Below are 13,348 nucleotides of genomic sequence, written 5' to 3' on the forward strand. Positions count from 1 at the left end.
ACTAACTAGTACCAGAAAAAAACATTCAGAAAAGTAGATTGTCCAATATCCAGTAGTGAAAATAAAGTTTACATGGATATTCAGGATTTTCTGATCCAAATAATTAAAAAAACTTGTTCAATATAGTAAGACCAGTTTGATATAAGGGTAAACATAGATATAAATGAAGTACAAAGTTGTGAAGATGATCAAATAAAGAAATTGTACATACATGAACTTGTCCTCATACTCCCCAGCTAAGTATAAATTGACTCTATAAATGTAGTTTGATTAGTTTAAACAATATTTTATTCAAATAAATTGAATTGGATTGGACAACAGGCATAACCTATGTAAGCCCTATTAATGTATGAATCATATACTCCCTGTGCAATCATAACAATGTCCAAACTGTGTTATAAAAGCACTTGCTCCACTTTAAGCATTACGTGAATCTTTAAAACAAGAGGTAAGGGCAAGGGTCCGGAAACGGTCATATTTGCCAGTCATGTCCTAAACTGAAACTATAATGTCCTAAACTTTTAATTTGGATTTAGGTCAAATTTTATTTTTCAACCGAAATAATTTCGGTCATTACGTTGAGATCTACTTTCAAAATCGCCATTTTGAATATATTTTTGTTATGTTATCTATTTCCTGTAATTAAACTGCCACTTCAATAAAGTGTTATAAACCTGAGGGCCCTCCTAATAACTGTATTAATGCCTCAGGGAGCTATTGGCTAATGATTGCTAATCTCTTTACCTGTGTTTTTAATTCACACCTGGCAATTAATCACAAGCTCCAAACTATTATTATAAAGAAATAAAAAGTTCATACCAACTGGCTTCATTATTTAATTATTCAACAGGTCAGACAAATGTCAATTATGATTTAAAATTAAATTAAAACTTGGTTTAATTTACGTAGAATTTTTTTTTTTTTTACTTCTAACACACGTGCTTTGTTTACTATGTAATACGCATGCTTGAAATTCTCTTCCACAGATTTAGACAATTAATTGTAAATTTGAAATAATTTCATTCTAAATAAAGCTAGTACAACTATTTTAATTAATATTCTTACACTATTAAAGGTTAAATATTAAAAATCCGATGATTTCCTGTGATTTAGATAAACAAAACTAATCCCGGAAATGAGTCCGGAATTGTTCGTTTTACTATTGTCGCAGTACATCCGGGTTTGAATTTTGACTTCAGAATCAAAGGAAACGTAAGCGATAACTGAGAATACTATCGTTTTGAGTCATTAAAATCATTTTATTTTTAAACTGTTGCCTTCCCTTGATTGCTCTTAAACGATTTTTGGAAAATGGTAGGTCAAATCATGAAGTAATTGCGATGCAACAGTGAAACAAGTTTGTTGATGCTACGAACATGACGACCGAGTATGAGCATACTGGAATGAGTCTCGTGCAGTAATGTGATTTTGACAATAATTTTTTGAAAAGGGGCATCAACTTTTAAGTTGTATGAAAATGACCGAAATTAGGTGAAAAAATTTCCGGATCCTTGGGTAAGGGATATGCATCTTTGTGAGACTTCTAGTTAATTTGTCTAAAATCAATGCAAATGCGCAGAAAATTTTGTTTTCAACTATCTTTTGTTACTGATTCTTGAACTTTTCATAGGGGGGTTTGTGTAATTTGTTTATATAGTTACATTTGAAGCTGTTACATAATTTTGCCTGAATACAAACTTTTAAACTAGAGTAGTTTGATAAAACCCAGAGTATTACAATGTTCCATATGTTTAGGTGTATATGGTTTTTACATTGTTTATAATGAGTCATTTAAATATTTTAGGTGTACATACATTGCCTATGATGGGATATGCATATATTTTATGTTTTTATAAATTGTCTACGATGTGACATATATTTTTAATTGGTATACAATGGTTTTGATGTGACATGTGTATATAAGAAAGCTTACAATCCTTATGATGTGACATGGGTATATTTAGGTGTATATAAGAAGAGCTTACACTCCTTATGGTGTGCTGTGTATGTTATAGGCATATATAAGATTATATGAATGGGTGACATGTGTATATGTTAAATTTATATACATTCCTTATGATGTGATATGTATATTTTAGGTATATATAAGAAGAGCTTACATTCCTTATGATGTGATGTGTATATTTTAGGTATATATAAGAAGAGCTTACATAGCCTATGATGTGAATTGTGTACAGCATTGTGAAATAGATGAAGATTTATGTATAGTGGAGTTTAAGTTTTTACTTCCCAGATCTCATCCTAACAGGTTAGTAGTTCTGAAGTAGTGGTACTAGCACATTGCACTCATTTGTTAAAGCATAGTCAATTTTAAATATTTACATAATGTTTTAGAACTTCAGTTTGTACACAAGTAGCTTCTCACACTTTCTTTTACTGTGACATTTCATCAACATTTACAGTTTCATCTCTCCAATCTCTTCTCTGTTTAGTAAATTTATATTTTGAGACACATGCATCGAAAGAACAAATCAGACTAACTAGTTTTGATATTTTAATGACCCACCTACGATGCCCCACCTAGGATAGTAGAGGGGCATTATGTTTTCTAGTCTGTGGCTCTGTTTGTCCGTCCGTCCCACTTCAGGCTAAAGTTTTTGGTCAAGGTAGTTTTTGATGAAACTGAAGTCCAATCAACTTGAAACTTAGTACACTTGTTGCTTATGATATGATCTTTCTAGTTTTATAACCAAATTAGCTTTTTGACCCCAATTTCATGGTCAACTTAACATAGAAAATGTAAGAGGGAGTTTCAGGTTAAAGTTTTTGGTTAAGGTAGTTTTTGATGAAATTGAAGTCCAATCAACTTGAAACTTAGTACACATATTCCCTGTAGTATAATCTTTCTAATTTTAATGTCAAATTAGATTTTTACCCAATTTCATGGTCCATGGAACATGAAGAATGATAGTGTGAGTGGGGCATTCATGTACTTTGGACACATTCTTGTTAGTTATTTTTTCTACAATTTATATTGAGTTCTTTATAATTATACAAAAATCCAAAGGCATTATATTCCAAACAAAAAATGATTTTAAAAAAAAGTTTTATCTTTAGAAGGAAATTGCTGAAAACACAGCCTTGATTTATTTTAAATTCAGCAAACTGAAGTTCTAAGATATTTTTTTTTTAATATTATATAATCTTATCAGTATGCACATTTTATACTAATGCTCAGAAGAAACTTGTTATTTCTATAATGCCTCCCTTTAGCTATTCTATACTCAGGAAGTTTAAAGTCATAATATATTTAAGTTCTCCTGTAGCTGATATGTACAAGAACTTTTTTACCTTGCTTTTTATTTAGGTGCTTTCAAATTCCCCCAAAAATCTGTGTTATCATACAAAATTATATGGCTGATTATAAACAAGAGCAATATCTACAAGATTTTTTATATGGAGATACAGCATGTTGCATTAAAATGTCTCCAACTAACTTTACTAAACTATTTCAGACATGACAGTTGTCTATTTGAGGGATATTTTTATCCACCAGCTAGGTTTGTACTTCTCTGTCAGGGTTTGTTCAGGCAGACCACTTTTCCTTAGCATGGCTGCTTTATATGTTATTTCTTTGAAGCAATATTCCACTTGGTTTGTTCTTTATCTGATCAATCTTGTTTTAAAAACTTATTTTCTAGTTTTCAACAAAATTTATTCTGTTACCTCATCTTTACTTGTGATTTTGATTCAAACCCAGTCCAGTTTGATACTTTTATTAAAAAAAGTCTGTGTATTAACTACAGTAATTCTTTTTCTTTGTATCTGTAATTTATATCCTGAACTGTTGAAAAAGGTGGGACAAAAGGGGTAGTTTGAAAAGTAAATAGGAACTAGGGAACTGTAATTTGAAAGTAAATAGGAACTAGGGAACTTTCTGATAAGAATATAATACATACAATGCTTATCTTGAAGCAGAAATAAGATATGTCTTAGATATATACAAGTATTGTAAAGTTGTATATTATAGTCCACATGATCCATAATATATACTTTAAAGTTTTAAATACTGTATAAAGCTTAAATTAATGACATTTAGTTATTTGTAAGCTTAAAGGAAAATGGTCTTGCATGAGTAGATCCTATATTGCTTTGTAAATTGCTAAACTAATTTCATCAATTTCATTTTCATTTCGATTCCTGATTTTAAAAAATTAAACAAATAATGACTTTAAGTTAAATAAAACTAAGCTCAAATCATATGGCACCTCAAAATAACATTTGAATTGGAAATTTTAGTTCAATCTCCTCATAATAAGCTTAAAAACATCGCCGATACTGTTTTGACTTTGAAGTCAATAATTTCTACCTCTTTTGAATTCATATTTATCTAACCTTTAATTTAAACATTTGGGCACATGTGTTCAGCATGTATTGGGTGTGTTCTTCATACAAAAGAAAAGAATGTCATGATTGTAAAGAAAAACAGGTAAAACAATGCTTAAATATATTTTCAGTCTATAAAAAGAAATCAAACAAAAATAGAAAAAAAAAATTCTACTATAGAATTTTAACAAAATTGTATTTTTCTTGATTTTCAATTTATGAATTTGATTCTTTATAATCAGTGAAGTGTGACTGTCAAATCTACAGTCAATGGAATATAGAGAAATTATATCATAACAGTCAGATCAACTATCAGTCTCTAATGCAAGTCTAATCCACAGTCAATCTATCTTGGGAGGTTACATACAACCAACTTGTTGAAATAGTTTAAGTTGCATCCTGGCAATAATTGCCTGATGTAGGATCAGTCTATCATAGCTGTGTAGCTTGACAATTGAAAACAAATAATTTAGTAAAAGATAGTTTATCATGACCTTGTAATCCTCAGTCTGTCTTTTATGAAATATGATTCAATTTCCCAGCCAAACCATCTTGACTTTGTGTTCTAGTCTGTCTATAATGATTACCAGAGTAATGATATAGAGCCATTTCTTGCCATCTATCGTCTGTCTATAATGTTATCATAATCACTCATCAGACCTATGCATGTAGTACAGAGTAACCTGCATGATGTGGCTATACAGACTACTCATTAGTTTGGAAACTTGTTGTATTTATACAGTGGATGTTCTCTTGTTTATTTGCATGCTCAGTTAACTTATTAATTTAGTTAAGAATTTATATCAGCTTTTAATCTGTGTGATATGTACTGCTGTAATAGTAAAACTAATTAATAAAAATTGGAAGAACATATGTCACATTTAAGTACAGACATTTTGTATATCTGAGTATTTGTATTTATTTATATCTCACAATGAAGGAAAATCTATCAGATGTGAAGATTCGATTTTGCCACCAGTTAACTAGTTTTAAAATGCTAGAAGACAGAATTGTATGTAAGAAAATCTGTGAGAAAAGTTGTTGATATTTATTAGTAAATTTTGATATTACAATGTGTATGTGTACAGGAAGTTTACAGGATGGAAATGTTAGATAGTTGGTACTCAATTAATCAATAAGAGGAACTAAATCAATCTCTTGAAAAGTTCATGTCATTTGGATAGCTGTTCCATTGCAATCTTACCAAATCTCCTTATTTTATAAGTGTAACCAAAGTTGATGTTTTGATGGTAACCATATAAACATAAATATTTTAAGTAAATCTATTTGGCATATAAATGTTAATGACACGCTACTTTTAATAGAGACATGGCTGCATTATCAAGGTAAGGAGAGCATTGTGGAGGATTATCAACACTTTATTCTCATATGCACTGCTAAGTTGTTTGTTGCTGTTATTGAGATGAAAATCAACAGTTTACTCTGTGCATCAGCTAATTATTTGCAGCTGTTATCTAAGATTAGTTCTTATTAGCTTTTTTATTTGAGTGATTTTGATATAAGTATCTTATAGTTTCTCATATATCTTCTGTAGAAATTATATATATATTTCATATGTTGAAAGAAAGAAACTTGTTCTGATCATTTCATAAATATTATAAATTATACATAGATAGGACTAAGAGAATTGGTCTGCTATTCATTCTTTTCTTGAAACTTGCATTAAAACTAACATTATTCTTTTGGCATTATATTGGTGATTGGAATTACTTTTACTAAATTGTGAAAAACGAACTTCCTCTTAATATTAACAACTCCTATTCATTATTTTCCCCCTGTTTAATAGTTATATCATATAAAAACTTATAAGATGGATTATCTTAAGTTAGTTGTATAGTAATACATTTAGGATATAGTGAAGGTGTTGACTTATTGCATAAACTTGAGTGAACATTGTTTAGAGGAGAGAGTATGTACTTATAGAAGCCTACCAGGTATTAGTTACCTATACACAGATTCAAATGGTCTTATTATATATTTGACATCATGAAGCTCTTTGAACAGTCATGTAGTATTATGAAACTGTTCTGATATTTTTAATTTGGATAATTTAAGAATTCTACTGAACTAAACACATTATAGGAAAGCATTATAAAGAATGTGTTATATTTATATTAAGTTGCTCATCAAAGTGTAAGCTGAGTTTAAGCTACATTTCTTATCTTGTGTGGTTTCAGGTAAAGACCTTACTTGGTCACTTGCAACACTCTGCTTTGCTAATGACCTTTTTGTAAATACAAAAAAGGGTTGGCTTATTTTAATAATAACAAAATAACAGAATTTACAATCGCTTCCTTACACTGCCTTCTTCTTTACTGACGAACTTTCTATATTTTTGATTGACAAAATTAAATATCAATTAATTAGTGATCTTTATGTGTAAACAACAATCTGGAGTATTTTTGTATGCTGAAAAATTGATATAAATGTTAGATGAAAACTTACCCAACTAGATAGGGTTAGACTTGTGTGCATTGCTAGGGGGTGTTAGTTAGTCAACACTGAAATATCATATCAGTGACAGTAATTTGAACTTTTGCCATGCATGCATGACTTACCCACTAAATTGGGTTAGTTTTCATAAACATTTCTTATCCGTTTTTCAGACTTTTAAATTATTCTGCATTCAAATAATTCTTTGCTGGTATTTGAATGTTTCTTTTACAGAAAATGTTGATAATATTGACATAAGAATTTCTTCTTGATTTTATTGATGTTATATTTTATCCTTATTAATTACTTTAATCGAGTAGAGTACCTTGTCATTGTTAGTGTTGTAATGTTTCAGAATGATGGTGATGAGGTTTGATAGTTCAGATAAGATGACTGAGATAAAGGATGACCCTACAGCAGCCCACATTGACCAGTTACATGATACACCAGTATGTCAGAGGACAGGGATCATGGCATCTTTTAACTCTCTAGAGGCTTTTGATAAGTATGATGGCTTGTTTCATCAAGCGTTATTCTATTATTTCATGCCAACAATATATAAAGGAACTAAAAAAGGTGAAAAAATTAAGGGTCCATGTGCCTGTTTTCTAAATATAATCCATTGTTTTGTTTGAAAATCTATAAAAATCTGGCTAAAAATTCAATAATAAGCTGAGCGAACATCCTTAACTCATGTAATATGTAAACAGTTATTGATTATCATGTATGACTTATAATTAAAAAACATGAATGATGTTTTAATGAATCTTTTTCCAGTAAATTTGACAAGATAATGGAGAGATTTTCCATGGATGGTAGCCCGTCAGACAGTCCTAACTTGTTCACAGATATAGGATCTCCTCCAACTAAAGGAGAAGATACAATTTCAATACATGTAGGTAGTCCCTGGTAATGTGAGAAAAATTTTATCAATGAAATACTTTTTCATATTACAAATGTTTTATGTGACTGTTTCTTAAATCCAATTATTGCTGCTGTTTTGCTATCATAGATGCCAACCATTATGATGTACCCGTACTTTATTGCCAATATTGTGCTTTATTTTTATGCCACACTTAGGTGCATAATGTTTTGCAGTCTATGCATCCTTTGGTTCCTCTATCTGTTCATTCCTTGGTTTGTCCGTCTGTTCGTCTGTTTGTCTGTCCTGATTCAGGTTAAAGTTTTAAGACAAGGTCGTTTTTGATGAAGTTTAAGTTCAATCAAATTGAAACTTAGTTCTCATGTTCCCTATAATATGATCTTTACAATTTTAATGCCAAATTAGAGTTTTGACCACAGTTGTCCACTGAACATAGAAAATGATAATGCAAGTGGGGCATCCTTGTACTATGAACACGTTCTTGTTGGTTATAATATTGACAACCCCATGTCCTATGGTAAATATTGTGTCTGCTCCATATCTTGAGAACCGTAATGATTTCAAAGTTTACACTTGACTTGAATATTAACTTAACACCAGAGGGTGTGTCATAATGCATGTACAACCTCCTAGGTCTGAGGTCAAGGTTGACAAATACCAAATTTTTACCACATATTATTTACAGCATGGCCCACAGAGATGGCTTCCTTCTCAATAAAATCTAGTTTATTTTTTGTATGATACTGAACATGAATTTCTTATGTTGTACTGTTATACCACTGTCTCAGGTAAGGGGAGGGTTTGGATCCCCCTAACATGTTTAACCCTGTCACATTATTTATGTATGTGCCTGTCCCAAGTCAGGAGCCTGTAATTCAGTGGTTGTCATTTGTTTGTGTGTTACATTTTTGTTTTTTGTTCATTTTTAGCTCACCTGGCCTGAAGGGCCAAGTGAGCTTTTCTCATCACTTGGCGTCCGTTGTCCGTCGTTGTCGTCGTCGTCATCGTCGTCGTCGTTAACTTTTACAAAACTCTTCTCCTCTGAAACTACTGGGCCAAATTAGACCAAACTTGGCCACAATCATCATTGGGGTATCTAGTTTAAAAAATGTGTGGCATGACCCGCCAAACCAACTAAGATGGCCGCCATGGCTAAAAATAGAAAAATAGGGTGAAATGCAGCTTTTGGCTTATAACTCAAAAACCAAAGCATTTAGAGAAAATCTGACATGAGGTAAAATTGATTATCAGTTCAAGATCTATCTGCCCTGTTATTTTTAGATCAATCAGAGAATCTGTTGTTGGGTTGCTGTCCCTGGATTGGTAATTTTAAGGAAATTTTGCAGTTTTTGGTTATTATCTTGAATATTATTATAGATAGAGATAAACTGTAAACAGCAATAATGTTCAGCAAAGTAAGATTTACAAATAAGTCAACATGACCAAAATGGTCAATTGGGTCCCTAAGGAGTTATTGTCCTTAATAGTCAATTTTAAACAATTTTCATAAATTTGTAAATTTTTACTACAGAAAATACTGGGCCAAGTTCATTATAGATAGTGATAATTGTAAGCAGCAAGAATGTTCAGTAAAGTAAGATGTTCAAACATATCACCATCACCAAAACACAATTTTTTCATGAATCCATCTTATTCCTTTTTTAGCTCACCTGGCCCAAAGGGCCAAGTGAGCTTTTCACATCACTTGGCGTCCGGCATCCGTCGTCCGTCGTCGTCCGGCGTTAGCTTTTACAAAAATCTTCTGGGCCAAATCAAATCAAACTTGGCCACAATCATCATTGGGGTATCTAGTTTAAAAAATGTGTGGCGTGACCTGGTCATCCAACCAAGATGGCCGCCACGGCTAAAAATAGAACATAGGGGTAAAATGCAGTTTTTGGCTTATAACTCAAAAACCAAAGCATTTTGAGGAAATTTGACATGGGATAAAAATGTTTATCAGGTCAATATCTATCTGCCCTGAAATTTTCAGATGAATTGGACAATCGGTTGTTGGCTTGCTGCCCTCCAATTGGTAATTTTTAAAGAAATTTTGCCGTTTTTGGTTATTATCTTGAATACTATTATAGATAGAGATAAACTGTAAAGAGCAATAATGTTCAGCAAAGTAAGATCTACAAATAAGTCAACATGACCTAAATGGTCAATTGACCCCTTAAGGAGTTATTGCCCTTTATAGTCAATTTTTAACAATTTTCATTAATTCGGTAAATTTATGTAAATTTTTACCAAATATTTTTCTCTGTTACTAATGGGCAACCAACCAAGATGGCCACCACGGCTAAAAATAGAACATAGGGTAAAATGCAGTTTTTAGCTTATAACTCAAAAACCAAAGCATTTAGAGCAAATCTGACATGGGATAAGAAAGGTTTATCAGGACAAGATCTATCTGCCCTGAAATTTTCAGATGAATCGGTCAATCGGTTGTTGGGTTGCTGCCCCTGAATTGGTAATTTTGAGGAAATTTTGCTGTTTTTGGTTATTATCTTGAATATTATTATAGATAAAGATAAACTGTAAACAGCAATAATGTTCAGCAAAGTAAGATCTACAAATAAGTCAACATGACCAAAATGGTCAGTTGACCCCTTTAGGAGTTATTGCCCTTTATAGTCAATTTTTAACCATTTTTCGTAAATTAAAGTAATCTTTTACAAAAATCTTCTCCTCTGAAACTACTGGGCCAAATTAATCCAAACTTGGCTACAATCATCTTTGGGGTATCTTGTTTAAAAAATGTGTGGCGTGACCCAGTCAACCAACTAAGATGGCCGCCACGGCTAAAAATAGAACATAGGGGTAAAATGCAGTTTTTGGCTTATAACTCAAAAACCAAAGCATTTTGAGGAAATCTGACATGGGATAAGAAAGGTTTATTAGGACAAGATCTATCTGCCCTGAAATTTTCAGTTGAAACAGTCAACCCGTTGTTGGGTTGCTGCCCCTGAATTGGTAATTTTGAGGAAATTTTGCTGTTTTTGGTTATTATCTTGAATATTATTATAAATAGAGATAAACTGTAAACATCAATAATGTTCAGCAAAATTAGATTTACAAATAAGTCAACATGACCGAAATGGTCAGTTGACCCCTTTAGGAGTTATTGCCCTTTATAGTCAATTTTTAACCATTTTTCATAAATCTAAGTAATCTTTTACAAAATCTCCACTGAAACTACAAGGCCACAATCATCTTTGGGGTATCTTGTTTGAAAAATGTGTCCGATGACCTGGCCATTCAACCAAGATGGCCGCCACGGCTAAAAATAGAACATAGGGGTAAAATGCAGTTTTTGGCTTATAACTATGAAACCAAAGCATTTAGAGCAAATCTGACAAGAAGTTAAAGTGTTAATCAAGTCAATATCTATCTGCCCTGAATTTTTCAGATGAATTGGACAACTGGTTGTTGGGTTGCTGCCCTCCAATTGGTAATTTAAATTTTTACCAAATATAGTTCTCTGTTACTAATGGGCAAAGTTCATTATAGATATAATTGTAAGAAGCAAAATCGTTCAGTAAAGTAAGAACTTCAAACACATCACCATCACCAAAATACAATTTTGTCATGAATCCATTTGTGTCCTTTGTTTAATATGCACATAGACCAAGGTGAGCGACACAGGCTCTTTAGAGCCTCTAGTTTAATATTCACATAGACCAAGGTGAGCGACACAGGCTCTTTAGAGCCTCTAGTTTTTATATAAATAAGGCCGTTAGTTTTCTCGTTTGAATTGTTTCACATTGTCTTATCGGGGGCCTTTCATGGCTGACTATGCGGTATGGGCTTTGCTCATTGTTGAAGTCTGTACGGTGACCTATAGTTGTTAATGTCTGTGTCATTTTAGTCTCTTGTGGACAGTTGTCTCATTGGTAATCATACCACATCTTCTTTTTTATATGAAATAAATGGTATACTAAATATAAGACAATGTTATATTTGACATATTTCCAGAGTCTGTCAGATGTAGATGAACCTATACATATCATTAATGTGGCCATAAGATCGTCAGAGGTGTATGAAGATAATGTTCTGTCTACCATGTTTGAGAACTTCTGTAAATCAAAGGTAAATACTATCATTAATGTGGCCATCAGATCATCAGAGGTGTATGAAGATAATGTTCTGTCTACCATGTTTGAGAACTTCTGTAAATCAAAGGTAAATACTATCACTGATTTAACACAATTTATGTTATATTTAACATTGTATAGGAAAATATTGCATGTATCTTGCTGAAACACCTGTTGAAGGGAACTGAAGTTCACTAATGACAAAGTATATCAAGTTTAAAAAGATAAAATGAGACATACAGTCAGGTAAGTCAGAGCACAAAGTATTACTAGAATTCAAAAAAACAAGTGGTAAGATATGTAAATATGTCCAGGGTAAAGTAGATCAAATTAAAGATATGGATACATGTTAAAATCATTCTCATTGTTGAATCTCTGACAGATTTAGTTATGCTATTTATTTAGATATTTTAAAAGAAAATGAATATGTTAATATGCATTTTTCTATTTTTAGAGAGAAATGATGAATGAGAGAGGCATTAGAAGGATTACATTTTTCATAGCATCTAAGGTAAAGGAACAAACATATTGTGTTATTATGGCACAAGTAGAAAATTTGGTGTTTAAAACTTTTTTGTATTTGGAATTTCATTTGCTCATTGAACATGCCATGGGGTATCCACCTTTGCTATGCTTTTATATACATGATATACTAAATGATCATTATTTGTTAAGGATCTAGGTAATTTATATATTGAGTTGTAATGTTTAAGTCTTTCTTTCATTGTCAGATCAAGTACGTAGGTTAATTGATTGTTTAAATGATATGAGCAACTATGCAGGATATTGTAAGATATTCATTTAATAGCATTTAAGGTAGTTCAGGGGTATAGAAAAAAATGACAGAATTTTCTTATACTTTGTGAAATTTAACTTTGAAGTATTGTAAATGAAAAAATGCCAAAAAAAGTGGGGGTCACCTGCCATCTAAGAGATATTTTGAACTGAAAATGAGTGCAAATAGGTTATATGGAAATATAGGGAAATTTGACAAAACAACACTTTGATTGGATTTTCAAAGCAAAATAAATGACAGAAGTTGCTCATTATTTCATACTGTAAGGCTTGATGTCTTGATTTTCTAAAATTGGAATAAAATTTGCGGGTCACCAGCCATCCAAGAGATTTTTTGACCTCTGGAAATGAGTGCAAATAGGCTAATTATAGGGAAAACTGACATAAAATCTTTTTGATTGAATTTTCAGAGCAAAATAAATGACAGAAGATGCTCTTTATTTCATACTGTAATGCTTGATGTCTCTTTTTTAAACTGGATTTTTGTGACAAAAATGTCGGTTATTGATTTGGGGCTGTGCAGCGTGCGGGCGGGCGGTCGGGCGGCAATCAAATCTTGTCCCTGCATTAACTCATGAACCATGAACCGTTCAACCAAAGCTTTTAAAATTTTAATATGTTTTTACTGACAACTAAATAAAGGTCAAGTTCAATAATGGCGATTTTGACTTTTACCGTTCAGGAGTTATGGTTCTTGAAAGATTGAAAAATGTAGTTTCCAGTCGTGTCCGAGCATTTAAGCCAGAACTGTTCCACCAAAGCTTCCCAAATT

The 13,348-nt window shown here is 31.8% G+C and overlaps 1 protein-coding gene across 1 annotated transcript in view; it reads left to right on the top strand.

Annotated features, from left to right (window-relative positions):
• LOC134702424 (acetyl-CoA carboxylase-like) overlaps positions 1 to 13,348 on the top strand; it is a 66,311-nt gene that overhangs the window by 31,815 nt on the left and 21,148 nt on the right. Inside the window, exons 26-31 of the mRNA XM_063563332.1 lie at positions 2,151 to 2,269; positions 3,477 to 3,521; positions 7,157 to 7,306; positions 7,579 to 7,696; positions 11,663 to 11,776; positions 12,236 to 12,292. Coding sequence (XP_063419402.1) covers positions 2,151 to 2,269; positions 3,477 to 3,521; positions 7,157 to 7,306; positions 7,579 to 7,696; positions 11,663 to 11,776; positions 12,236 to 12,292 — 603 coding nt within the window. The remainder of the gene's footprint in view (positions 1 to 2,150; positions 2,270 to 3,476; positions 3,522 to 7,156; positions 7,307 to 7,578; positions 7,697 to 11,662; positions 11,777 to 12,235; positions 12,293 to 13,348) is intronic.

This window comes from Mytilus trossulus, unplaced genomic scaffold (assembly GCF_036588685.1).
Source record: "Mytilus trossulus isolate FHL-02 unplaced genomic scaffold, PNRI_Mtr1.1.1.hap1 h1tg000457l__unscaffolded, whole genome shotgun sequence".
NCBI lineage: Eukaryota > Metazoa > Mollusca > Bivalvia > Mytilida > Mytilidae > Mytilus > Mytilus trossulus.